The 27,677-nt window shown below is 37.2% G+C and overlaps 1 protein-coding gene across 2 annotated transcripts in view; it reads right to left on the bottom strand.

Annotated features, from left to right (window-relative positions):
• Positions 1–545: 545 nt before the first annotated feature.
• ADCY8 (adenylate cyclase 8) overlaps positions 546–27,677 on the bottom strand; it is a 117,268-nt gene continuing 90,136 nt past the window's right edge. For both annotated transcript variants that reach the window (XM_021542360.3, XM_021542361.3), the window contains 9 exons: positions 25,795–25,996; positions 23,276–23,365; positions 21,771–21,943; positions 18,920–19,001; positions 14,345–14,503; positions 10,509–10,655; positions 4,807–4,899; positions 2,558–2,672; positions 546–1,102 (listed from right to left, as the gene is read on the bottom strand). In XM_021542360.3, the coding sequence (XP_021398035.1) occupies positions 615–1,102; positions 2,558–2,672; positions 4,807–4,899; positions 10,509–10,655; positions 14,345–14,503; positions 18,920–19,001; positions 21,771–21,943; positions 23,276–23,365; positions 25,795–25,996 (1,549 nt within the window). In that variant the 3' untranslated portion in view covers positions 546–614. The remainder of the gene's footprint in view (positions 1,103–2,557; positions 2,673–4,806; positions 4,900–10,508; positions 10,656–14,344; positions 14,504–18,919; positions 19,002–21,770; positions 21,944–23,275; positions 23,366–25,794; positions 25,997–27,677) is intronic.

The raw sequence follows: 27,677 nt of genomic DNA, 5'->3' as shown, positions 1-27,677 counted from the left end.
ACCCAACTGTGAGGAGGGTGCCTTAGTCCATTTTAAGAGTGAAATCAATTGAATCACTGAGTTTAGGACAAGATTCAGCTCTTCTCTCTTCCAGACTCATACCTGGCCAGATGACACACCTTGAAATCCTTCAGCTGTATTGCCAATATTTTTTCCTGTAGGACGAGGCAGCTTAGGGTGGTATAAATCTACCTTAGATTGTATAAATCTACCTGAAGGAAATTAAAGGTTAGAAGAACCTACTCACTTTTGTTTTGCTTTCATCTGAAACATGTGGACAGTATTTCCTCCTATTACCATCCTTAACTGCCTGCACAATTCATGTTCTAAATCCCTCCAGTAGGGGGTTTGTTCTTGTCCCTTTCTGCAGGTAGATGACACAGCAGAGTGGTGGCTTACACCTACTGTGTCTGGATGTTCAGAGGTTAACCAGAGCTGGCTGGGGATGCTGGCACCATTTGTTAAAACACAGGAATTTGAATCTCATCAAAATATTACACCAGTAAAAAAAAAAAAAAATCACACTCCTTCTAAAAAAAATTAAACCCTTTTTATTTGTATATTTATTTTTATATATAAAAGAAATACAAAAACAACCCCACAAACAATGCTGATTATGGCAATTCAGTTTTGTCAGCCCCCTCTGCTTGGGCTGCTGCCTCAGATCCACCGGGAGTGAGCAAAGTCCTCCGGTTGTAATGTCCTTTTATGATTCCAGAGTTATTGTTCTCATTAAGAATTTGTTTCTGTTTTTGCCTGTTAAGAGACTGTACAAGTCCTAATACAACAGCTGCTAACGAATACTGTCCAGTCAGTTTTCTCGGTTGTAAGATCAGAGGATTTGGTTGAACTCTTCCTAGAAGAAAATATGTTTTGATTTTTCCTTCCTGTTCACTGATACCTTTGACATAAATTTCTCCACGGTAGTCGAAGGCAAATCCCCGGTCCTTCAGGATCAGATACGTTTCTTCAGGCACTTGTATTCTGTCACTAACACCTGTGCTGTCCATTCGACTTGCCAAATTCACTGTTTTGCCCCAGATATCGTACTGGGGTTTCTTAGCACCGATAACTCCTGCTACGACAGAGCCATGGCTAATCCCTAATTAAAAAAAAAAAAAAAAAAAAAAAAAAAAAAGTAAAAATGCAAGAGAAGGTAAAATGTAGCATTTAAGAACCAGGTGAAGCATAGTTCAGATACACTTATCTCCAGGCTTAAGAAAGAGGTGCATAGTTAAAGAAATTAAATTTTAAAAATCTGTAAAAGCTATAAAACATGAACAGTGATATCAGCAGGCTTATTTTATGGGACTTCTTTGTTAGTGGAATCACAATACTTTTGTGTCATCTGTATTCTGTACATTGTTGCCAAAGCTCCTGAAAATTTATTCTCAGATAATAGGAAAGATTTCTGGAACTACATTTGTTGAGGGCGACCTTGTTAGTGCTATACAGTCAAGAAATTGCATTCTTATGTTCTGTGAAGTGGAAATATTAAAGCATTCTGTGAAGCTATTGAAAGACTTCATTTTGTAAGATTGTTGCATAAAAAGACAAGCAATATCTTTTGGTTTATTTTCTAGAACAGTGATTTAAGAATAATTTCAGTAGAGTGCAAGATATCTTTTGGAAAAGGATTTTGATTTCTTAGGTTTTTTTTGTAAGATTTTTTTTAAATGGTGATAGAACTATTATCAAATACTCTTGCACTCAGGCTCTATGAAATCTTTACATGTGATCTACACTTACTAAATGAGAATGCTCATTCCTTGAGAAATCTTGGGAACTATGAGTTTTGCATTCAAAACTATTAGGAAATGCAGATCAGACAGTGATGCTGTGACCCTCTATGCTGTGACTGATGAATATATTTCAGTTTTTCTATGGCAGGGTTATCTGTAAAAGACATGTCTCTTCCAGGTGATTTTTTTTTTTTTTTTGTTTTGGCCAGTGATCCAGTCAGCATGAGGAGTCATTGAATTTGCTCCTGCTATGTGCCATATATTCAGGGCACTTTTTTATGTCCTATCCCACTAGCCATGTAGAATATTCCATCCAGAGCAATTGCTTACTCATCCTAGTAATTCAGAGCTGCTGCCACTGGTCAAGTCAGAGATGGAATTCAATTTTTGTGCAAAACAGAAATACTACTCCCAGGGTTTAGAAGAAATTACTTGTTTTACTGAAGAAGAATATTATGCAGGGAGATTAATTAGGGACTGTGTGAGTATCAGTCTTGGGGCTGTTCACTTTCTGTGTTCTATCTATGGGTTCTTAGTACCAGACTTACTAAAGACAGTGAATTAATTATGTTCCCCATTCACAATTCACTGAAATTTTGAACCCCTGCAATCCCCAAATCAGGGCCAATATTCTGCAAATGGAGTATTTAATATTTCTGACTTTGCCTGGGATTAAATCAATTTGAAAACAGAGGATACAGTATTTGGACCCTTCTAAACTGTGCATGTCTTTGCAATGTTACTGGAGTGCACTCTGGAGTCACATCCTTGCAGATAAAAGCCCATTTTAACTCTGGTGTTTGAATCATGCTTACCAATCCGTAGTTCAAAGTTGTTGAAGGAATGCTTGTTGATCTCCTGTATGCTTTCATTCAGAGCTATGGAGAAGTCAGCCAGGGCACATAAGTGTCCCCATTTGTCTTCACATTGCTGAGAAAAAAAGTTATACACCAATATGTCAATAAAGTTTTGCATTTGCTCAGCTGCCACCCATCCCTACAAGTACCAAGGGTTTGCATTTGGAATGTAGCCTTGACATTCTAGATGAAAGAGAGGTACACTGCTGTTAATGGTAATGCTTCCCATTATGTTATACTTGTATAACTGGATAGAGAAGGGCCAGAGAAAGTAACTTTCTGTCAACAATCTGACAGGCAATCATGAGAATTAACAAGGCTGAGAAAGAAAGTATAGAGAGGACTGAAATTGCTCAGACTCAAGAGTCAAAATCTAGTGAGAGCAAATGATGACCCACATAAGCATGAAGTAGATTGAAAGAAGTAAAGGATGTGTAATTCTCCTTTGCTGAAACTATCACCTAGGAAAAGCATCAATTCAAGTGCTCTCAGAGATGTAATGATGACAGGAACAGCAGGGCAAGCCAGGCAATCTGGGGTTGGTTAAGGGAGAGAGAAAAGGCTCTTCTGTAGCTCATTAATTGCCCTTGCTTAGGGCAGGCAAGTCACTCCCTGCTCCTTCCCTTCATTTCCATTCCTACAAAGCAGTCAATATACAGATGGGGACTGCAGTAGGTTTTAGTCTTCCCAGAACACCAACAGAACAGATGGCTGTGGCTTTGGCCCAATGATTGTATGGTGTCTTCTCATCTGTTCTGGAGCAAGGCAACTCCTTCTTCAAATTTCCAGTTCATAGTACAAAGGATTGTAAATCTCTCCCCGGGTCACGCAGTCCAGCCTTTGCAGTTTTCATCATCCTGTGTGTTTAATACTGAACATGAACCTCTCCTTGGCATCCCTGTTCTGTTCACACCATGCTTGCTCCTTATCCTTAACTGGCTCTGTTCACATCATGCCAACCTCCCTCAGCAGCCTGCACCTCTAAGGTGCTGACAAGGTGGCAGACATGTACGTACGACAAGTATATTTAAAACATCCATTAAAATTCCATTAAGCTATTATAGTTCAAGAAAAGAGATGAGTTAATCAGTCTTGGAAAGGCAGTGAAGATTTTATCCCTATGAAATTTTACCCCCATCAAGAGTTAAAGGAAGCGATTAGGAGCTGTGTAGCTATAACCAACTATCTCCCTGGTGTTCTATCCTTCTTTTTCATGTCAACACAGAAGCATTTTGACAATTAAAAATCCCATGCATATCTAGTTTTATAGATTTCTAGCTGTCAGCATCACTTGTTACTCTGTAGGTGGGAGATGCTCAGCTAGTTACACTCCACGAGTTTTATAATGTATTCTTAACAAACAGTGGAAATTTTCTGTTTTATAAAGCTCATGATAATCCAGCTTCTGCTTTTCAGAAGTTGTGATCAATGTGGGCAAATCTGATTCCCAGCCTGTGACTGACCAGGGGCATTGTGTCCCTTCTGTGCTGCTCTTCTTGGGGATTGGCACCTGTTGCCAAAAAAACAGATTTCAGCAACAGCTGGCTTCTCACTAGATATATTTTGGAGCCTTATCTGATTTGTTTCTAGGCAAGTTCTTGGGTAGAATTATGAATGGATTTCTCTCATCTGACTTAAGGGATGTTTATGGCTGTGACTGTGTGTGTGTCCTCTGTGACTACTTATCCCCTCAGCTTGGTTTGCTTGCTCTTCAGTTGAACCAAGCACCTGCTTTCTTTTGATGTGTACTTATCATGCTGCCTGTAGATATGCTGTATCAAAAAAAAGTACAAATGCAGCATTACACTTGCATAAGTACACTGTCAGTTAATAGATATCTCTCTTCATCAATTATTGGAGGTTGTCAGTTATGTTCCTGTCTGAATTATTGAGGTGGCTTTAGAGTATGTCTGAAGATATAGGTAGACCTGATCTAGATTCACATTGGTGTGATTGAAAGGAATATTTTTTTCTCCTGTAAACCTAAATTTGAAGAAAGAATCCATATGTTTCTTGTTCCAAGCACAAGATGGCATTTCAATTCATTGAGAAGTGCAACTGCTGTCTGCCAGAATCCCCAAATGTCTATTTTATTTTAGCAAAAAAAGTTTTATGAACAACATAAAGATAACAATTTTTATATTTTTGAATATGAATGGTCAAAATAATCACAAGCTTTTCCTTCTTAAAGAAAATTATCCTCTTACCTGTTTTTCAGGTGACAATCCTGACACGGCCATGTATGTGCTGCCAATTGTTTTAATTTTTTCAATATCTTGAAATCTCTCTTCACCTAGTAACTAATACATATGTAAAAATAAAAATATTGTTAAAATAAAAAAATAATTTTTTAAAATAAAAAATACTGCATTAATTCTGTAATTCCTAACACAAAATGCTTCTAAATATATGAGAATGTATCATTACACTTTCCAGTCTGTTATGGCACATCATTTATTCTGGATCCCAGGGAACACTGATCTGGAACTCTGCAACATCATCTACTCACTGAGTGCATGCAAGTTAATTATACTGTTTGGTAAATTCCACAATGGGTAATATAAGACATGCATATCCCAGACTAAGAGAAATGCATCCAAGTCCTGCATTTCCTGAGGTATGATCACTGAATATTAGTGAAGACAAACTCTCTGTGTATCTGTGTATGAATAGAAGACTTGAGTCTTCTAAAAGTGTTTCTAAAACTCTGCTGGAGGAACTGAGTTTGCAAAGTAAGTGCTGCTACAGCAACAATTATGGTGATGAGACCAATATTCAAGACCAAGCTTCTTGGGGCTCTGAGCAACCTGGCCCAGAGGGAGGTGTCCCTGACCTGTCAGGGGGGTTGGAATGAGATGATCTTCCCACCCAAACTGTTCTATACACAGTCGATGGATGGAGGTAGATGCCTCCAAAGAAATCCTGTAAGACACCAAGTCCTCTTATATCTCCTGCTTCCCCCTACTTAGGGTCAGAATGGACACCAATATGTCCATTGGGTCATTGAATCTATACATTTATGTATTTTCCCCTTCTAACAAAAATTCCAAGAACCAATGGGAAATGGTAAATCCCTGTATGTATTTGGAATTTGCTATAGCTATGGGTGTTAGAAAGAACTTGTCAGATTGAGAAGAAGAAAGAAGAGGAAGAAAAAATTTAGTTGAGTGACTAAAGCACTGAATGAAGTGGTAGTGAAAGTTTGGTCACTATTCCAAGTCTACATTTATGGTTTAACTTAAGACTTTCCATGAAATAGAAACCAGAGCCTTACATTCTTTGAAAGACCTTAGCAGAGTTCAAGATGTGGATTCTATCAGTGACAACAGAGTGTGGGATATGGGCATTAATCACCTCATCACAGGAAAATGTTTGTTTCTGGTGTTAATGCCAAATACCCTGTGAAACTTTGAGATAAGCTGTATGGTATCTAATAAATTTAGGAATCTATATGGTTACGAAGACATGGAAGAATAAAAAAGCACTTCTCCAAGAAAAGGAATTTCAAAATTTAAATTCTAAAGGCTCAATTTAGTTAAGGTTTAAACGGAAAAAAAAAAGTAGTTTTGTGGTCAGGCAAAAATAAAACACAATATTTTTCCCCTTTCTTTTTCTACACTGCACATTTTTTTTTTTTCCATCTTGTGTGCTGGAATTTCCTGTCCACTGAAGGGATTATTTCATTCAAAGGGAGAAACATACCAAAGGCATAAGATGAAATATCCCCTGCCACTGCAGTAGCCCCAGCGCCGTCAGCCGGAGCGCCGGGGCCTGGGGAGCTTCGCTGGTGGTGTGCAGATATGGCACCATCTGCCCCTGATGGGAGGCTGCGCAGCATTCCACGGAGGGAACACAAAGCCATATGGTGAATGGCTCCTGTCCAAGCCAGGAAAGTCCAAAGACTTGACCTGCTTCTCATTTTTCTCCAAACTGCCACAACGGCCCATTGTGTACCTTTCCCTCTTACAAGGGCAGCTCTTCCAACTGCTCTCTTAGAGAAAAAAGATTGTTTCTTGTAGCTCTGCCTCTGTGAGCAGTCTGAGTGTGTGCTTGAGCAAGGGGAGAAAATGGTCTTGCTTCAAAACAGTCCATATTTTCATTTCCAGATGGTTGCTGGAAGCAACAGCAAATAGCACACTAATTTAAAATGTATAATAAATATCTAAAATTACCCTTCTTAGGAAAGAAAAAAACATTGGCTGTGATGCAATTTAGAAAAAAATATCCCAAGTTATGGCTTTTTTCCTCATTCATTATTGTTTCCAAATCTACTGTTTGCTTTTTTTTTTCCTCTGCTTTATATGGCCTGTTCAATAGATTCTTTCCTTCTTCAATGTAAGTAAATAATGGTCTATTTACTAATTACTTTCTTCATGGTATGACAGGATGATGGATTTTGATATTGGGGAAAGATATTCCAACTCAGCTGCCATTTGTTAAAACATTTTAAATAGGCTGCTAATTTAAGTTGATAGTCCAGGGACACATTTTCAAACAGTAGAATGTGGTTTGTATCTAAAAAAAAACTAATGGATTGATGCTGCAATTCATGTACAGCCAATGTTGTGTGGAGGTCAGACCCTGGGATCACATGTACAAAATTGTACAAAAAAAGAATGTTGCAGGACATATCACACAACTTCAAACTAATCAAAGAATCTGAAAGCAGGATCCAGTGTTCTGTTGAAACCTCTGCTTGTGGCAACATAATATATTAATATATGTTGTAATATACACTATGTAAATCACTGTAGGATAAATAAAATGCAAGAAAATAAAAGAATCTGTGAACAAGAAAGCTCTTCTGAAAACACAAAGCCCAACTGTAACATTAACATACATAAATGGAAAATTAAATAGCCTAGAAAGAATATTACATTAAAAAAATTCCTTGAAGATCCATAATATCTGCAGAAATCTTATAATGTTCATTTTTTGGACTAACATCTCTAAGAAAGGGAGTTTAGCACTGTATGTGTTTTAGAACTACAGTCATAGAAAAAGCAAGTAATTATAAAAGGTAGGTTTCAATGCTAAATTTGTTTTTTTTTTGCCAGTCCAGAAACTTGCACCTCCTGTTCTGCCTCAACTGGCAGGAATACTGGATAACTTGGAAGTCAAAAAAATTTGTGAGCCATGAGGGAAAAAGAAAAAGAGTGAAGTCTGTATTTTGACAATAGTCAACCACCTATTCTGCAAAACTCACTTTTGTACCACATTCTCCCACTCTCTAAGAAAGACCCAGTCACAATCTGACTCCTCTCTGGGTATGTACCCCCTACAGCTGTCAGTGACAGGTTCTGTTCCAATTTTCACTATTTATTTACTATTTTGTTGCAACTGTCTTTGTCCCACTGACATAGACCTATTACTATGGAAAGCAAAGTAACAGATCCCGCCTGTAACTTTGTTATGTTGCAATAACAAGGTAAACCCTCTAAAAAGAAGAAATAGCTCAAATTTCTTTCTTGTGTACCTATCACATTTTCCAAAGCAGGTAAATTTGTATTTTTAGCATGGTTTCCATTCAGAAACATCATTTTGGCCCTGTAGACAGATCATCTCTGATATTATTATCTCTGTAAGGAAAAGAGGCAATTCACAGTGCAGAATATGATCTGAGCCTAGGAACTCAATTCAGTTGTCTAAACATGTATGTCCAGTGTGATCTAGAGTATTCTTGCCTTGAACACCTCCAGAACATGAGTTTTCAACGTGCCTGCTCCAGAACATGAGTCTTCTGGTAATGCAGTGTAGGAGCTGATAATCCCTTGTGGGTGTCCCAAATCACTTAGGATGTATCAAATGGCATCAGATGCCTTTGTCTTACACTCCTTACTAAGATTTCTACACCAAGGTATCTCTCCAGAGCTGTTCATTTGCAGAGTTTCCCCATGGATATCAGAGCTGTTCTGCTCTCAAGGGGCACATCTGCATTTTCCTCTCAGGGCTGTGTTGGAATAGCAGGCAATCTTGGCAAGAAACACAGGGAAAAAAAGGAATTGTGACATTGTATAGTGTCAGTCAACAGTTACATGGAGACATTGCTAGCCCTGAAATATTGCACCAGGAATGATTTCTGGTTCCTTTTCCATGGATAAGGTTACTACTTTCAGTTCTTCTGTCTGGCATATCACCTTTCAGATTGTTTAGACAGAGTAAACTAATGACACGACCATGCTGCAAGTAGGTTAGCAGTCAGCAGGGGACCCTGTAATTTCATTTGCTACCTGTACCAAGAACATATCTATTCTTCAACTAAACATGTCTGGGACATAATACAGTCTCTAATTAAGTCCTTTATTAATTACAGAGCAGGTGTTAGGGGCCTGAAAGTAATATTGTGTTAGGGTTTTGATTAAAACCTTGTCTTCAGTAATTGCCACAGCAGCAAAGGAATTTTGTTGTGAAGATTACATGAATGTGCATGACAAAATATCTTAATGCGAAGACTATTGCTATGAATTAATTTGAGTGGTAATCATTTTAATCAGATCTGGAAATAAAAACAAAACTATTAATCAAGAAGAATGCTGACAGCTGTGCTAGATCCTGGAGGTAAGAAGCAGGCATTTATACCCATGGGTAATGCAGTGCAGGAACTTAGCAGGTGAAAGAGTTCTTCTCGTGAGGGAGAGATTTTTTTTTTCTCAGTTAAAATGAACAGGGAAGTGTTCCCAGTGAATTCTTCTATTTCCCACTCATAGTTTTAGTATCTCACCAATTATAAGGATAAACTCTCAATTTCAGCGTCAGTAATCTTAGCCTTGGTATAATCTTTATGAGCAACCCCATGCTCAAGTGCCCAGGATGGAAGTGACAGACCAATGATACCATATTTTCCCCTTCCCTTTTCTCTCTGGATCATTGCAGTCTGGAGCAAAGGTCCAATCTTGTTGCTAGGTAAAGGTGGTTCCAAATCTATTTTTACCACTCAGGGATCTCAGGAGGGCTACACTCTCCTGAAAACTGCCTGCAGTATAGAGGTTAAAATTCTCTCTGCTAGGAAACTTTGGCAGTATTTTTTCATCCTTTCTGGTTTTGAATTTTTTTAAAGCTCTTCTTTGGCCTATGCTCTGTCTCCTTTCTTAATTCCTCTTGGGCTCATTTCAGGACATGATACTACCTGTATAAGCTTCCTTACAAACTACTTTGCAGAGTATGCAAATTTATCCTGACTTCCTCTTCAGTTACCAGGTTTTCTTTGCTATCACCTAGCAATAGCTACATTGGGGATATGACTTCTTTTTATCTTATCCCCTCCTCAGCTCCTTTTCTGAAATTAACTGGACAGAATACCTAAATAAATTATTTCTCCTTTCTGTGTCCTTTCCATAAAAAAAATCCCTTCAACTCTGAATTCTTCAGTGAAAAAAGCAGCTGTACTTCATTTATCTCTCTATAAAAATCCTAACCAGACAAGTCTTTTCAGTTAATATTTCACCACCACCTTTCATTATCTACCTAACATTTGCTTCTGAGCTGTGTGCTTCACATTTCACTGGGCACTGTTTTACTGTTTAATATTCATTGAGTCTATTCAATCACCACCTTTAAAGCAACATGTTTGTATTTAGACCACTATTTTTCAGAAGAGTTGCAGATATGTTCATACTTCTTTCTTCTACAGAACTGAAGTATTTTCTACTTTCAGATACTCTGGTGCAGATTTGAGCTTTTATGGATGTTTATACTTGAGTATTGCTTTCAATCTCTATCTCATTAGATCATTCAGAACAATGTCTGGCAGGATGAAGGGCAAAAAAGCAAACCAGACAATTGTAATATGAGATAAAAAAAATCAGAGAATTATTTGAAGCAAAATAATCACCAAATTTGATAATTTAGTATGACATATTTGCCATGATAGTTTAAACACTATCAAGGTTTCTCTAGTAGCTGGCATTACCTCATCAAAGTCTGCAATGATTTCATTCAGTAAGCGAAGACATTCTACTCCTTGGTTATTCATTTCAGTCTGGGAATAAAAGTCAGCAAATCCAGGAATAGAAGCAAACATCACACCAACAGCATCATAGGACTGAGAGTATAATTCCTGAAAAAACAATGAGGAAAAATGAAGTGTTAACATAATTGAGAAAATGCAATTGGCAGCAATTAAAATAGCATTCTTAATTTTCCATTCATAACACCTTAACCTTGGATGCTGACATGAGTATATTAAGGGCTAGCCAGGTTCAACAGGAGGAGGCTGACAGCTCTTAATGTTTTTATTGCAGATTATATGCAGGGTTTTCTCTTTCTTTGAATGCCTGCTCTTTCTGCTTCTCAGGTCAAGGAGCTACACCAGCAAAAGTGAAACAGAAATTTTTCTTTTGATTTATACGAGGAATGACTTGAATACATGAAGGATTCATTGTCAAGTACAAATACCAGTTATCACATTTTTTGGAGGATAATTTGTACTTCACACTACTGTAGCTCTTTGCAAGTTTGTTTATTCACAAGTTTTCAGAAAAACCTTACTCTGATAAACTCTGGTTCTCCTAAGGTGGCTGTGGAGCTCTTAGGTTGCCTGGCTCTGGGAGATGTTCTTGCTCTTAGGGTTCAAAAGGAGGGAGAAACACAAGTGGGAGTGGTAATAAAGTTACTGGGGAGAACAGAAAGCAGCTTATAAGGGATCAGTCACAGAAGGCTATTAGGATAAAGTATGCCCTGGAATAAGCTTCCACTTACATTATTCATATAATTCACTCTAGTACTGAATGACAAATTTATTTATGAAGGGTCTTGTGTCATTACATATGTGAAAATGTAGACAGTTCTTGTCTGAACTAAAGCTAATTTTTAGGAAAAAAAAAATTAACTTTAAAGATTCCAGGGATTTCTACCACAACTCCTGGTATGCTTTTCTTGCAGCTAATATACCACCATCATATGTATTCTCCTTTGATTTTTCTTTCCTGGCTTCAGCTTCTGTAGTTTTAGGTAATGGTGGACACTTCCATTTCTGTTTATGAACCTTTCTTATGTCATTATGACCTGAAGTATTTTTTCCTCAAAGTTTTTGTTAGTGGCTTTAAGAAATGTTAATACTTTGGTTTCATGGTAAAAAGACGTACTGCTGATTGCCATACACTTGACATGAACAATTCTGGCCCTTATTTCTTCATCCTGCTTCTCCCTAGAAAAGCATCCTGAACCTCTGCTCTGCTCTTTGATATGCTGCTAATGATTCTACTTATCCAGGCTCTTTTGCAATGTGTCTTAGAGTAAATGTGGGCAAATTCCTTTAGTTTGCAAAGCCACTGCAAAGCTTTAATTGAGAAAATATGTTTGATTCCCTTCCTGCCCTTACCTTTTGTTTCACTGAAGAGCATCCTCAGGGTTGTAGAAGCCATACCCTAAGAACACTCTTACTCCCTTTTGTGGGTACAGAAAAAAATAATACACATATTAATTCATGGGTGCTTATGAAAGATCTGAAAATGTGTGCTAGGAGAAGCACGAATACGCTCAGCCATACTTGTGCCTGGGATCATGAATATAGAAAACAACTGCCCGAGCCTTCAGTTGCTCCATTTTTCTATTTTTGGTAAGAAGCATAAGGACAGAAATAAAACATCCATAAGAAATTACTACAGTACATATTTGGGAATTCATTTTTTTGAGAGCGGAGAGATTAACTTAATGGCCAGACATAAACTGCAGGATTGATTGCCCTGAAATCTAGTAGATTTTTCTGTTTGCCAGCTCATGCATAAATCATCCCCAAGTATGGTTACTCTGGAAATTGCCTTACAAAAAGCAGGGGTGGTGGAATTTAATTCAGTGGCAAATTATTGAAGCATCAGCAGTGATCCATGGGGCATCTGCTTGCTTCTGAACATTATTATGCATGTGACCGTACGTGAATGAAAGTGTAAGATGGGAAACTTATTCTGTGAAAATCCATAATGCAGATATACCAGAACACACTGTTGACTGGTATCAAGGTCTGCTTCACTTGCAATGAAACATTTGAACCTGGTTGCCTTCACACTCACAATTTCTCTTGTGTGTAGAAGGTTTTCTACAGCACTTTCATACCCACAGATTTTTAAATTTCTCTAGAGTAATTTCTAAAGTTCCTTTTCTTGGAGGTTCTCACTGTGTCATCCTTCCCTAGGTGATACTTGAAATCAGAACAAAATGATTCCTCATTGTGCAGTCTAATTAGTCTGCCTACATCCATTTCCAAAATGTACAACAGAAAATGGTAGCCTTAATTCCTTTTTGCTGCATGATCAGTAGATATGTCAGTGCTGGCAAAGTGAATCTTGCAAAATTCCTTCCCATTATAAAAGATTAATTCCAACACTGCATGAAAAAAATCCAATTTCATCATACAGTACCTTAATATATATGTAATATTATAATATGCATTTACTGTGTTTCAAATGAGGAGTAAGTGACTTACTGCTGCTATCAGAAACAAATTTTGAAATTTCCTTTATCCATCTTCAAACTTTTAGGAATATTCAGAGATTCCATTATCATGCTTTTCTTTGTGTACTACAAACAATTTTTAGGAACATAGCCACAAACTCTGTTGCTGAAATGGGTGTTTTGTTATCTGCCACAAACAGGCAATTCAGGGGCAATATGAAAAGGCAAAAATGTTCTCTTGTCTGAAGATATGAGAGCCTCAGGTCTGTTGCAGCATGCTCCTTCCATAGTCACTGTCAGGGCTCTAATAATACTTGCGCAACACCGGGCTATCATAAACTTGCACAGACATTTTGCTAAAATCACATCTCTTTTATATGAATAGTAGATTTTCATAGTCTCAAATACTAGATTTTCATGGACTCATAGATTGGAACAGACTTCTGAATCTCATTTAGTGCAATTTGCTTTTAAAGCAGGACCAATTAGACCAAGTCTTTCACAGCCCTTTTGATTTGAGGGCTGAACCCTGCTCTGCCTTCACAGAATCACAAAACCACAGCATCATGGAATTTCTGAGGTTGGAAGGGACCTCTGGAGGTCATCCAGGCCAACCCCCCTGCCCAGGCAGGGTCACCTAGAGCAGGTTATACAGGAATGCATCCAGGTGGGTTTGGAATGTCTCCAGAGAGGGAGACTGCATGACCTCTGTGAGCAGCCTCTTCCAGGGGCCTGCCACCCTCTATGCCAAAGAGTCCTTCCTCATGTTGAGGTGGAACATCTTTTGTTTTAATTTATTGCCATTGATTCTTGTCCTGTCCCTGGGCACCACTGAAAAGAGCCTGGCACCATCCTCTTGGTACCTGCCTTGGAGACATTCAAACGCATTAATGAAATCCCTTCTCAGTCTTCTCTTCCCAAGACTCTCCTCACAAGAGAGATATTCCACTCCCCTAATAATGTCTTCTTTATAAACATTCATTAGGTACTTGAAGGCAATAATGAGATGTTTTTTCAGCCTTTTTTTCTTAAAGTTGTATGATCTCGGCTGTCTCAGCCTCTCCTCACATGTTATGTCCCCCAGTCCCATAACCATCTTGATGATTTATTGCTAGAATTTCTCTGTGTGTGGCCCATATGTTTCCTGCTGGTGAATTCAGAACATGGAAACATCACTCCGGGTGTGGTCCTAGAACCTTTACTTCAAAACATGGTTATTTTTCAATGTTAATCAGATACCAAATATTGGCAGTGTTGGTGCAATGAATCCTATCGAAAAATAAGTTTCAACAATTTGCTACCAGGCCTACATTTCCTTTACTGATTAGACAAAAATATCAGAAAATTGACACATACTTCATTATCCCGGTCCTTCTCCAGGAAGTGACGGGCAACATGACTGGGTAAAATATTCCGTAGCATGTTTTCATTGTGCTCCCTCAGCTCCTTCATTTCATTGATTTCTTCTTTTGCTTGAACACGCCACAGAAAATCCAGCCTTGCTGTGTATTCAAGCTGTAGTTTTAGAAAGAAAAAGAGGCAAAAATAAAACCTGACAAGATAAGAGTAGAGATTGTATTGCCATCCTGGCAGATTGCTCCCGCCATGTAACCACCTTCAGTGCTGCTGAAGAGCTCTGAAACAATATGATTTTCTTGCCAGAAAAAGAGATTTTTTTCTTTGCCTTATGTACAGTGAGACTCTCAGAGTAATCTTGAGCAAAATAATATTTGTCATATTACTGCTATGGTCAGTGGATATAAACTGTGACCAAATTATTTTCCCTTTAAGCATATCCTTATTATTTAGATAATGGAGTCTGACAGGAGATAAGACATTGGCAGGTATTGATATGAAATAAATATGTTCCCCTTTTCATACATATTTTCAAATTAAATAGAAAATTAGTGTAAGACTAACTAAACTCTTGACAAGGATGTCCTTCTCAAGAATGAACACCTTTCAGCAAATCTCTGTATAGCAGCCTGAAGTGCTCCCAAAGAGAACATCCAAATCTGTGGCACAAAAATGATATAGTTATGCTGTTGGGACATACAGTTACTTGCAACTTTAATCTGATAAAAAATAAAGGAAAACATGCTATTTGTCAGCCCCTCCAATACTCTGTGCCTGTATTGTGGGATCAGTCTACAATCACAGTTTATCCACGCTAAGTCTCACTGCCTGATACTCGCAGCTAAAAACTGAAGTGAAATGATTTCCAGTGCAGTGTGTGTGCAGAACAAAAGCTGTGCACAGCAGACCTTATACATGCATACATATATATGCATTGCTGATATATAAAAATTCTTATTCATTTGAGTATGAATGGCAACTGTCTGCTAGCTGAAGCAGGGAATGTGTTGAAGCATCGTGTCACTTGCCTGAGAGGCACGTGTGTGCCCAACACTGCCAGAGATTTTGTGTGCATCACACTGAAGCAGAGTTTTAAGCAGATTTCAAGGTAGCTGATACTGTAGCTTGCACAAGGGATGACTTATTAAGCTACAGTATTACTGAAATTGATGGAAATATATATATATATATATATACATATATAGTTAGTAAACTGAAAAAGAACATTTATTTGTGAGGTTTGAGATGCTCCAACCAGAGAGGATAACACCCAGCTAAGAAGTGTATTGTGCCAGCAAGTAGATGAATTTTATAATTTTGAAAGGCATCAGAAGGCCCTAGGATAGAGGAATTTTTTGAAATATAATTACTATACCAAACTAAAATAAAGGAGCAGCCTGCAGTGGGTGGGAATGACTAAGAGGGGGTTCAGGCATTGTTTAGTGACTCATCTTGGCCACAGTTTTAGTCAGCAGCAGTCATGAATGGCAAATTCTTGAGGAGAAATAAAGCAAAGCACTTTGCAAGTGACCTTGTATGTTGGGTGTACTCTAGGGAGCTTTCCTTCCTAAAAGTTAAAAGTGACCATGGCTTGATATAAGTTTCCAAAACCTGTATGTAATTTGGCAGTGATTTACTTGCCCTCTGGGTGCTGTGGCCAGCTTTATAAATAAACTTTTTTCTACTGGTATGTTGATCTTCTGTCTTGTGACCATTAATCTCCTGAATTAATGGCAACAAGAAACGACTGTCAGGAAAGAGTATTTTAGACACATTTTTCAACCTTTTTCAGTTTCCTTTGCCTTTCTTTTATGCTAGAAGACAGAGCCCATACCAGATAACTGACTTTTATCTCTACCAACTAACTGAGAAGAAAAAATTATTTGCAAGTTTTCAAGGAGTTCTAAAGGTATTTCAAAGATTGACTTCAAATAGAAGCTGCTGCTGGATTTTGTGTTCTTTGATGCTTCAAGATATTTAATGCTACTACAATAAGACCTTGGCAAAAAACTGTGGTAGTTTTTCAGAGCTGATTTTTATGATTCTCTACAGGGAAATGTCACATCTCTAAGCCTAGCTCAGAATAGCAGCAGCTAATCTTTACATTTTAGATAACATCGTTCTGGTTATTTATGGTCATATTTAAGCATGAAATACTTTTTTCATCATCAGTGGACTACCAAGAGGACACTATCAGCTCAGAAAGAAAGGAGTGATATATATGAGATTTGAAAATTGAAAATATTAAGATGTTTTGCTAAGTTCTTATATTTGCTATAAGTAAAAGAATTTTAGGGTTGAGTTTAAGGTCTGTTGTTTGATTTTCTAAAGAAATCTTCCTGGATTTAAAGCCCAAAGTATCTATGTTTTACTGCCCTGATATGTAGCTTCAAGAAGCACCTCTAATTACAATAGTTAGTGAAGAAAAGAGAGATGTATTACACAGAAAGCCTAACATTATTTCCTCTATCCAGCCACTCTGCAGACAATTGTCACATGCTATTAAATTAAATCTATTAAAATGGTACCACACACCTTTTTCTCAAATTTATTTTAAATTTTGGGTGCTAAATATGGCATTAACTGTAAATCACAATAGATAAAAAAAAGTAGTTAATTATTCAAAACCTAGAACGTCCATAAATATCTTACAAAAATAATCCTTTTCAGTAAATCCACGTAGAATAAGACAAGTTTTAAGCTATTCTACTTCAGATAACTTTTGCAGTTTGTGAGCTGGGAAGACATGCTGAAGGACAGTTTTATTTGACTTAATGTGTTCCTCAATTCACACTTTAGAAGAGGTTTTGTTGTTTTGGTATTTTTTAATGTGGTTTGAATTGAACATTTATATACATATAAGTTGACAACTATACAGAAATCTTCAGGTTATATAAGCTATAATAAGAAATTAAGCAATTCAATGAAATGTTCCTGGACTCTGCCTTTGGATGCTGTGAAATTGATAGACTGGCCTTATGAATCATTTGAGAGAACGTGCAGAACTTAGCACATCTCAGGGACCATTTCCAAGGGCAGTTTTAATGCAGCCATCCTGTTTATAGAAACAGAAAGGTTAATAAAATGGAAAATGTGCTCTGCTTACAGGGCTCTGGACTGGAAAACACTCTTAACACCCCAGATCAGGCTTTTGTAGAAGACAGACATTTACATTCAGGATTGGGATCCTGAAGAGCATTGCCTGGTTTCATCCTAATTCTTACTCCACCTAAACTTGTTTAGTGTTGTTTTTCTTAGTACCTTGGCTGATTTCCATGCCTGAGATTTTTATCTTGACATATGTTAATAACCATTGGGAATACTATAAGGCTTATCCCAAATTTGAGTTGTTCAGTTCTTATTTGTTCCATATTATTCCTAAGTGTACTTTATGTCATGATGAAGATGTCACAGTTCATTAATTTCCATCTAATTTAAATTTGACTTCCATCAAATTTAAATCTGTGCAAAACACATTTCATACCTTGCTTCCCCTACTCACTCATTCCTCATTCCCCCAAAGAGAAGATAAACAGTAGGAAAATTAATAGAATATTTAGGTGTTTCTTTCTTTTTAATTCATGTGGAAGGAATGGAGGCTCTGACTTCTGAGACAGTTTAGAAAGCTACTGCAATAAAGTGTGTAATATTGTCTTATTCATCACAGCTTCAGTCCTCTCTTACTGCCTCATTCCAGAAGGATTGGGAAATGCTGGAATTTATCAGCCTAATGGTCTTGAGGGGAAAGCCATTAGGCAAGTTAACAATGTCTAAAGGCAACTGCCCTTGGTGCTTTCTCTAAAACAGTGTGCCCCTTGCTTTTTGTGATGAGAAACTGCCTCAACTCAGCATGTTTGACATCCAGAGCTTGAGAGCCAGAAACACTGTGGACAAAACACCCTGCTTTATCTGGTTTTTATTCAATGCATTTGTTATTTTAAAACTAAATTTGCCATAGTTCTCTCTCCCTGTGCATTGTGTATATATTCCTGAAATACTCAGTTTCTCAATTCCTCCTCAAGGATGTCAGTCCTAAAGTTCTAAGGCCCCTAAATTCTGTTTAAGATCTAGGTCCATGTGAAAGGATTCTTGTAACTGGTCCATGACACAGATGAGTAAGTACTGGTGCTTTACCCAAATTTTTCTCATCTCCTTGAGTCTGTTGTTTTTTTCTCTATAAACAGAGTAAGATATTTCACAGTACTTTCATTATTTACTGGGTTTTATTCCCTTTCTATATTTTGGGTTTTTTGCCTACTCAAGTGCACTGAAGTTGTCAGGTGCCTCCAGAACTGCACACATGTCTAAAATAATGGTGTTCTGTTTGTTCTTTCAAATAGAAAATGCAGTATAATTTGAGTATTGCTGAATAGAATATTGCACATTTTTTTAAAGAATGCTAGACAGTGTCAGATGTGGGGTTTCTTTAATCAGATTCTGCATATTGTTTATTAAATTGCAAAAGGTCATATTCTCAAGAGGGTAAAAAGGCAGATGGTATTTTAAAAGTAATTGTTGTCACATCTTGTAATTGCAAGGGACAAAGGGAAAGGTTGAATAAAATGTTTGCATTACCTGTTGACCATGATAAAATACAGCTAAAAGGAACATTGCCATCAGTAGTAAAGAAGCTTCCTTTGTACCCAGGAAGTCTGTGCTGAAAAAAACCAAACAATAAAATAAAATATAGTTATTTATTTTCCAGTGTTGTAATTGTTCAAAAGTTTCATTTAATAAGTGGTAATTTTGTTGTTCATTAAAAAAAATACTCTGTATTTGAAATTTAATTTAGCAGCAATTAGTTCAAGGGAACAGGAGTGTAATTGGAGATCTCCGTGTTTGGAGACACATCTTAAGTAACTAAATTGTAGCCTACAGGAGGTACACAGGAGGTGATGAGCTTTCACTTTCAAATGTGATATGCAAGCTGTGTGTCAGTCAGTCTCTTCTTGAGAGCTTGGTAAGAGCTCCTGTGGGGTGCAGGAGGTGACATCGTTGGGGGGAAAGGTTGAGGTGGAGTTGACAAAGGGAAACTTCCAGGCTGTGAAAGTAAAAGCCCAGTGAATAAGGCTAAAGGATGAAGTCCAAGGCAGGAGCTGAAATGAAACATCCCCATATTGTGAGAAGGGTTTGGAGATGACGGGGATATAGCATGGATTAAAAGAGGACCAAAAAAATGGCAAGCAGGATCTAGGACTGGTTTTACTGAGCTACAAAGAGGAACCAGAGAAGCCTGTGACAAGGGATGTAAAGAAAACCTTTGCAGACCACAGGGAAGCAGAGAAGATGAGCCAAGCAGGTACTGGCTGTATGAAATCACATAGGTGCTGTGTATGTAGCACAAAGAAAGTTTAAAATAAAATGAGAGGGGTTAAAAGCAGTAACAGGGAGTTTCAAATTTTGAGAGAAATTACAGTTATATGGAAAAATGAATAAAAACTGAAGAAAATATCTCTGCATGCCAGGGTGTTTTTTTTTTTAAAGCATGTTTCCCAGGGAACAGACAAAAGAGCTGGGGAAATGGTAGAGCCAAACTTATAGTAAAGCAAATGGGAGAAAAAAATAAATTTGGAGTTGAATTGAACAGAGATACTTGTCAATTATCTTGTTGAAAGGAAAATGGGAAAAGGAAGTGGTTATGTGGTGATAAAAACTTGAAAATTTAAAAATAATAATAAATGAGTAAATAAGGACCAGAGATTGGAAGAGATTTTGGGACAATCTTTAGTCTGCCTTGGGATCTAAGAACAAAGCGAAGTCCAGGTACTGGGTCTGTTTTCCATAGTAATTTTTAAAGAAGTATGGGATGCTATTTGTCAGAGGACTCCTATGACAGAGAAAATAGAGAAAGAAAGAGCAGAACTTGAGACTAAACCAAAAGGAAAATTTCTAGTGAGAGAGATAATGGAATTGCCTTTGTGGTCCTAATGAATTTACTGTGCTGGAAATGTGCTGCTATGGGATGAGTCATCAATACAAAGCAAAAGCAAGCAGGAAGTGACCTTGTCATCTGCAAATATGCTGGAATTCAAATGTTACCTATTTTGAAGTTGCCCAAAATACAACACATTCCAAAAGGACCCCTTGTACACTGGCTAAAGGCAAGAGCCTTAAAGGTCTTAGTCATAAACTCACCTGTTGTTGTATATTGTGGTGTAGCTATACTCACCATAGCTGGATGAATTTTGTGAGGAGCTGCAAACCCTTTTATTCAAATCATTTATATTGCTAAAAAACCCAATAGCCAAAAAACAATTTTAGGGCACACAATCTTGAACTTCATTCTCCCTAATATCAGAGCTTAAATTCATATCCTTGTTGTAAGAGAGGAGCATCTCAACTGATTTCCCTATGTCTTGCGCTGTTGGCTACTCTGGGGAGTATTCCTGCCTCTTTCTCACTCTTCTGTGGTAACAGTCACTATCAAGTTTTATTGACAGGGCTACTCTGAATTCTTCAAGTTTTTCACACAAAGGAGATTCTTTGCCATGCCTGGTTAGTGACAATTATCATGATTTCTACTTCTAGTTACTTAGCCAAAGGTTTGCTTACTGCTGTTTGTCAGATTTGCTGGGATCTGTTCTGGATATATGTCTGTAGGATGATAATTAACATTAGAAAAAGGAATTACACCCCAAGTCTCTGGTACCTTGGTACTGTAGGAAGCAAGTAAGGAAAGATATGCAGAGCCTCACTGTGAGTAAGGACGTGGCTGTTGTGAGAATTAATTGTCCTGCAAATCCCTGCTTTACTCTCACTCTGAGCATCTTCATCTGCACTTAAAAGCACAAACAACTGCAATACTACCCTGGTCAAGTATCAAAGACTGAAGTGTTTTTCTGAATGATTTAAATTACTGCTGCTCTAGATTCAGTTATTGCAACACTAATTGCATCTCTGACTCTGCAAATCATTGTGGTTCTTCTGCTCTCTTCAGTTCCTCTTCTGGGCAAAGAAACCTGGGAGGAAGAGGAGGAGGTGGAGCATGTCCTTCAGGTACTCTTCTACAAATCATGCCTGTGTTCCTTATATTTTTCACAACTGCACATTATTTGTTTGGATTTTATTCTAAAAAAAATCAATTGTTCACTCCTGTTTGCTTAAACTGAAATTTTAATTGGCATCTCTGGAGTTTTCAAGAATAGAAATGACCAAGATATGGGCATTGCAATGAATATTTTTAGTCAACATTGATAGACTATAGGAGACATAAAATACAAGTCCTGATCAATATTTAAATGCCCTCATGAAGTGAACATTTTAATAAAAAGGCTTGCGAAAGAAACAGATTATGAATAATTTTGAATCAGTCATTGCCTGTTGCAACCATCACTCCATATTTAACTGTGGTGCTATGCAATACACTCATACTCTGGCAAGACTTGGAGCATCAGCTTAAGAAAAAGCTGGGGCTGTGAACACTTACTCTCCATTGTGGTTAAAGTTGTCATATTGCAGAAAAAGGGAAGCATAAATGGTTTCAGTCAGCAGAGAGTAGATTGCAATCATGATGAGGAGTACTGCCAGCTTCAGGACAGAGTTGAGACGAAGAAAGACTGCACAAGTCACCATAGCCAGCACACCAGTGAAGACAAAATACTGAACAGAAAACAGCACTGGTTAATTTTGGTGATCAGAGATAAGCATCTATGTTAACAATCAAGTAACCAGAAGTGTGGAAAGATTATTTTGGATTTCAGTGTTCAGCTAAGTCCTTTAAGGGCCCAGGGCACTTTGAAAATAAGTGTTTTGTTAAAATAGAAGTGAAATTACAAATTCTCTATTTTTCATACCTCCACATCAGCAGAGATAGTTTGCTGTGCCTTTATAGAATTTTCATTGCATTATAAGGGAAACAGCATCCTCTATAATTAAAAGAGAAAGGGAGAGATGCTGCATGCAGTAGTTTGCTACTGTGAAGTCTATTGGGAGAAAACAATTTATATTCCTTTGGAGTCTAAATTTCCACAAGACCCACAAAATACTCAGGATGGGAGAATAATATTTCTACTTTAATTCTTCCCATGATACTGAAGAGAGAGGATAAAGCCAAAGATTAGGACTTTTTTTTCACTTTTTTTTTTTCAATTTTTTCATATTGTAGGTCTAGCGTGGTTACATTTCTCTCTTAAAATGTGATGCCTGGAAATTTTATACATATCTTATTTTCTAATCTTTTCATTGTCTCATTTTTCTCAATGATTAGTCATCTGAAACTGCAATCCATGCAGCTGATACTGGATAGAGAGAGACAATCATGGTCATGAGCTGTTCAGACTTAAAATAGCAACATCAACACCCACAGTCCAAATGTAGTTTAAATTAACTCCAATCACACAGCTTGAGGAGCGATAGTATTCATTTTTCTGGGTACAGCTTTGCTTTAGTACAGTTTCTTTGTAGGAAAGTCTGCATCCCTGCTGTTGAGAGCATACTGCTGGCAGTATCATGACACTGCCATATGACTTTCTAAGCAACATACTTCTCTTATCCACACATGACCAACACATTGATTTTCTTGCCTGCTTGCTCATCTTAGAGAGGGTTTCTTTGGTTTTTTTTCCTCCAAAACCAATCTTAAAATAGCCATAGCAATCTTAACTACTGTCTTTGTCATGTAAGAAGTTTTGCTCTCCATTACATTCATGCAAATTAGGTAGTGTGCTTTATTGAACTAGGTTCATTGAATCATTGCAGGGTGTGTTCCCAGTATAAAGATTCTGTATAATGTTCAAAGGTTAAATTTCATTTGTAATGCCCCATTAGATTTTAAGGTTAATTCCTTCTGTAACCAGTCTCTGCTTTTTCTATCACCATATGGAAATGTTCCCCTCTTCACAGTGTTGAGCTCCTGACTCCACCACAAGGTAGTGGTTGCCATATAACCTTTGTGGCTCCACACCTCAGATGCAAAAGTACCCTCAGAAATACCTCAGGACAGGAACAGATGTCTGTAAAAGAGGCAGAGGAATTGAAAGTCTGGTTCCTCAGGGCTATTGGTTTGTCAAAATCACACCACAGCTGTGAAGAAATAAAACAAAATCAGGGCTACATTGTGCACTGGTAACTAATTGCTTGTCTGGCTGTCTGGGTTCAGGGCTGGGACTGGCTGACCTGCTGCTCTCCATGCCAGCTCTCCACCTGGCACCAAGGGCTGAATAAATGGACAGTAAGAACTCATACTGTGGAGATGAAATGGAAAAGGGGGAGCTATTTGTGCTGCAGGTATTCTGCATCTGAATAGCCTCACTATGCTCTCTTTTCAGAGAGGAAAGATGAGCTCCTCTGGGACTTCCAGAGGACTCATATTGGACTCTTAAAAATGACCTCTCAAAGTGCTTAGACTTTGCTATAAATTATAGAGAAAATTATTTAATTGCGAGCACAAAATCAGATTGAATGTGTGCCCCTTCTGCAAGCTGTTTTAATCTGCTATGGATAGTGTTATCCTTTTGGATATGGGACATCCAGCCTTTATTTTCATGATTTCACACAGACCTGGTTGTACCAAAACATGATGTGGTCCCAGAACAGCAACTGTGATGCTTAGAATGGAAGGGAATAAAAATTCACTCATGAAACTATGGTTATGATAATGTATTATTGCTTTTTTGTTGCTATAACCTGCATTGATTTTAATTGTATTTCATACCAAGAGCATTAGATACAAAGCATTGTCGAGTTGGAATACACTATGGTATTACAATGAAGAAAAAATCATTAATTGCTCCATGTTTTGACACTTAAAGCAGATGGAGTCTCCTGTCATATATTTATTTACTCTGGATGACTATAATAGGTCATGTCATCAACCTGGTGTGTACAAACTAATTAGAGGTCTTTTTACCCAATAGTTAAATAATTCATTTAATGAGGCCCAATTTCTTATCATTAAATTCCAGTTATTTTGAACTTGGGACTCTTGTTTGTTCTTTTAGCCACTCAGCCATCCTGCAGTGCAGGAGTATTACCAGGCTGGCTTTGCACTCTTCTGTGACACCAGACAATTAATGGTACCTTCTGAAAATTTATGAGGTGTAGAAGACCTCTCTGCAGAGCAGAATGTCACAAGAACAAGTACAGGCGTTTTTTAAAAGAGACTTTCAGGATCAGAAACTTAATTTTATAACAATAAGAATACACTTAAGACTCACAAGACTCATTTGCACCCCTGGTGAAACCAAAGCTTGGCTCAGAAAGCATCTGAGTCTTAGACCCCTCCAGCTGGCTGCATTTGAACTCAATGAACACATAAAGCTGCAAGGCTCAGATGCATTACCTGTTCTAAAATGCATGCAGGTCCCTCTTGAATAAACTCATATTATGGAAGAACTTTGACATATAAAATAATGAGAGTATATTAATATTGTTATTTCCTATAGACTCAAATCATTGTCCAGCTAAATATATGACAATACATATGACTGTTTCCTGCTTTATAGAAAACCACTGGTGTGACAGTAAAATGTAATTTTCTTTTGACTGTCTTTGGATTAACCAGCCCAGAAAATTTCAGAGAACAAATCTTAAAAAATAATATACAAGAAATCAGGGGAAGTAACAAATTTGGCATAGATAGTGTGTTAGACATATTTTTTAAGATTAAGACCACTTGTACCAAAAACTTTCCTGAAAAGTAATTTGCTATATATGATTTTAAAACTTCTAAATTCTAAAACATTGATTAGGGATTTATATTGTAATGCACCACTGTCCTTTTCTTCAGGAAGTTTCTAGCTTAATTGAACTTCCTGACATTTATGGTATTTATATTTTTTCAGTAATTATAGAAATGCATTTTTATTTCTCTTACTTGCTCTCCTATCAGTAATACTTTTAATCTCTCTGTGAGATATATTCCACATTCTTGGCTCAGACTTCAGCACCTGTCAGGTTGTCTGACATTATAATCTGCCTAAATTATGCGAAGCTCTCTCATGTTGCTGAATACATCAGTACAATCAGGGCTTTATTGGAATTTTAAAAATTATTATTTTAGCAATTGTAAAAATTAAAATTATTATTTTAGCAATTGTAGTAATTTTAGCAATTCAGTAATCTAAATAATAGTAGAACTGAAAGATGAGCTGAGAATTTATGAGAGGAAGAATTTGACATCCATAAGCATTTTTTGGATTGACAGACTCTAAGGAAATATTTCAGCATGTCAGAAAATTACAAATGGTCCTCAAAGAGTGGATATGTTGGACAGAAACTTGACAAAAGGTTTTAAAAATAGATTATATTAATGAGTGAGAAATAATTAGATATTTCAGAAATACATAGATCAAACAATGGATTGAATTTCCTGAAGCTGTGATGCTCTGCCTTTTTTACATTATCTAAATCAGACACAGCTTATAGATGTAGTTAACAAGTCCTGTAGCAAGCTTAATAATTCATAAATCATCTTTTTCTGTATAATATTCCTTGGTTCCCTATAAGCTTACAATATTGATGATGGCTCCAAGAAAATTAATCAGAATGGATGCAAAGATAATGACATTCCTTGCCAAGTAGGTCTCATTAATCCAGCAGCAAGTTTTCCGGAGCATTAAGGGTAAACATTTGTAATCCTCTGCCGTAGTTATCAGCACAAGAGCAGAGTGCAGCATAATCAGGATAGAAAACTGAATGACCATTGGTATCACTCTGGGGAAAAAAAAAAGAGAATCCAGCATTAAATCCCAACACAATCACTCAAGGGAAAAGCTTGACAATGTGTCCATGTAGAACTAGTCAGGGGATTCGGGAGGGCTTATCACCCTTATCACCCTTATTGTATTTTGGATATAATTAATCTCACTGCATAGGTATATGCAGATAGCAGTCACTTGGATTCAGATTAACTCATTCTTTAGTGGCAATACTTTGATCCCAGTTTATGGACACTGACAAAGGCTGATGGAAGATTAATTCCTTCGGTTTCCCACAGACCAGCAGTATTCTGCAACAGCCTTCTTGCTGTGCAAAGCCAAGTGCCAGCGATCCGATTTGGAACTGATAGTTTCTAACTATACCTCAGTTATATATAGACAGTCTATATATGCTGGTGTAGCCTACCAGTTCTGCTAACCTAGCCTGATCCAGCTCTGAACAAAACCAAATTCAGGCCTTCAGAAAGATTAGGATCAAGCCTCAAGAGATCCAGCCTGAGGACACTAAACATAAGTACTTATTTTCGAGTGCCAAACTCTACATGTAAGACCCATGTTATTGAATTAAGATACTAAACAGGGAGTATCTACACACCTAAGTCTGTGATATAAACCCAAAATGGTAGAATAACCTGCTTATGTACCTGAGAAACAGACCTTGCATTTGTAAATTTGCAATTTATAAATTTATAGGCAAGAATTTTTTTTCCACTGTAGCTGTTCAACTGAAGATTGATGTGCTTGTGTCTTGTCTAAGCCTGCTTGATTTAAAAACTAAACTCAAGGTGGCATAGTGTGACCTCTGAGATGAACAAGTATCTTTGCTAAGATTTTGATGGGATATGCTGATAAGACCAAGTACAATAAAATGCATTGATAAGGTTAGAGGAATCCAAACAAAAAACTTTAATAATTTTCTATCTGTGAACTTCTCCCAGAACTAGGACACCGGGCTGGATCGCCCTTTCATTCAAGAAGATGTTCAAGACCAATTTATTTTCTTTTCAGGGATTCTCTTACTGTCAAGATCAAGTGAAGTCTAAAAAGGGCTTTTGCCTTCCCTCATTCAGCCCCAAATCAACTGATTTGAGACAGAAGGAAAACTGATGTAAACCAGAAGATGCTAGTATTTAAATTAATAACAATTTGAAATCTGCTTTCTTTTCCTTCACAAGAATAACCCACTGACAAATGGGCAGAAATAAGAGTATCTCAGCAGTCTAGTCTAGTAAGATTTCTGTCCATGTGAACATATAAATAGTTCATTGCAGGAAATTGATGACACTCCCTGGCCTCTCAGATGGAGAATATGAATCACTGCAAAGTTGGGAATGTAATATAATGGTTTCATAAAGGACAATTATGGTAAAAAATATAGCATTACTTTATATCTCTTACAGTAATTTCCCCAACTCCATATTTCAGAGAATAAAAACTATTGTAAAGATTTTTAAATTTACATGCATCTGCCCTGTCAGGGAAAAATGCATGAATGGATGAAATATTTATCCTTAGGGAGACAGATATAAACTGAGATAAAATTCTGAAACTTCCACACCTATTAGATTTGCGATATGATTCCCTTCTTTAACACACAGACTAAGGTAAACTCTCTGGGAAACTCCCCAAAGAACCTTAGTAATATATGTTCTATGACAATTTAAATAGCATTTTCA

Source organism: Lonchura striata, chromosome 1 (genome assembly GCF_046129695.1).
Source record: "Lonchura striata isolate bLonStr1 chromosome 1, bLonStr1.mat, whole genome shotgun sequence".
NCBI lineage: Eukaryota > Metazoa > Chordata > Aves > Passeriformes > Estrildidae > Lonchura > Lonchura striata.
This window is presented reverse-complemented; position numbering and strand designations above follow the sequence as displayed.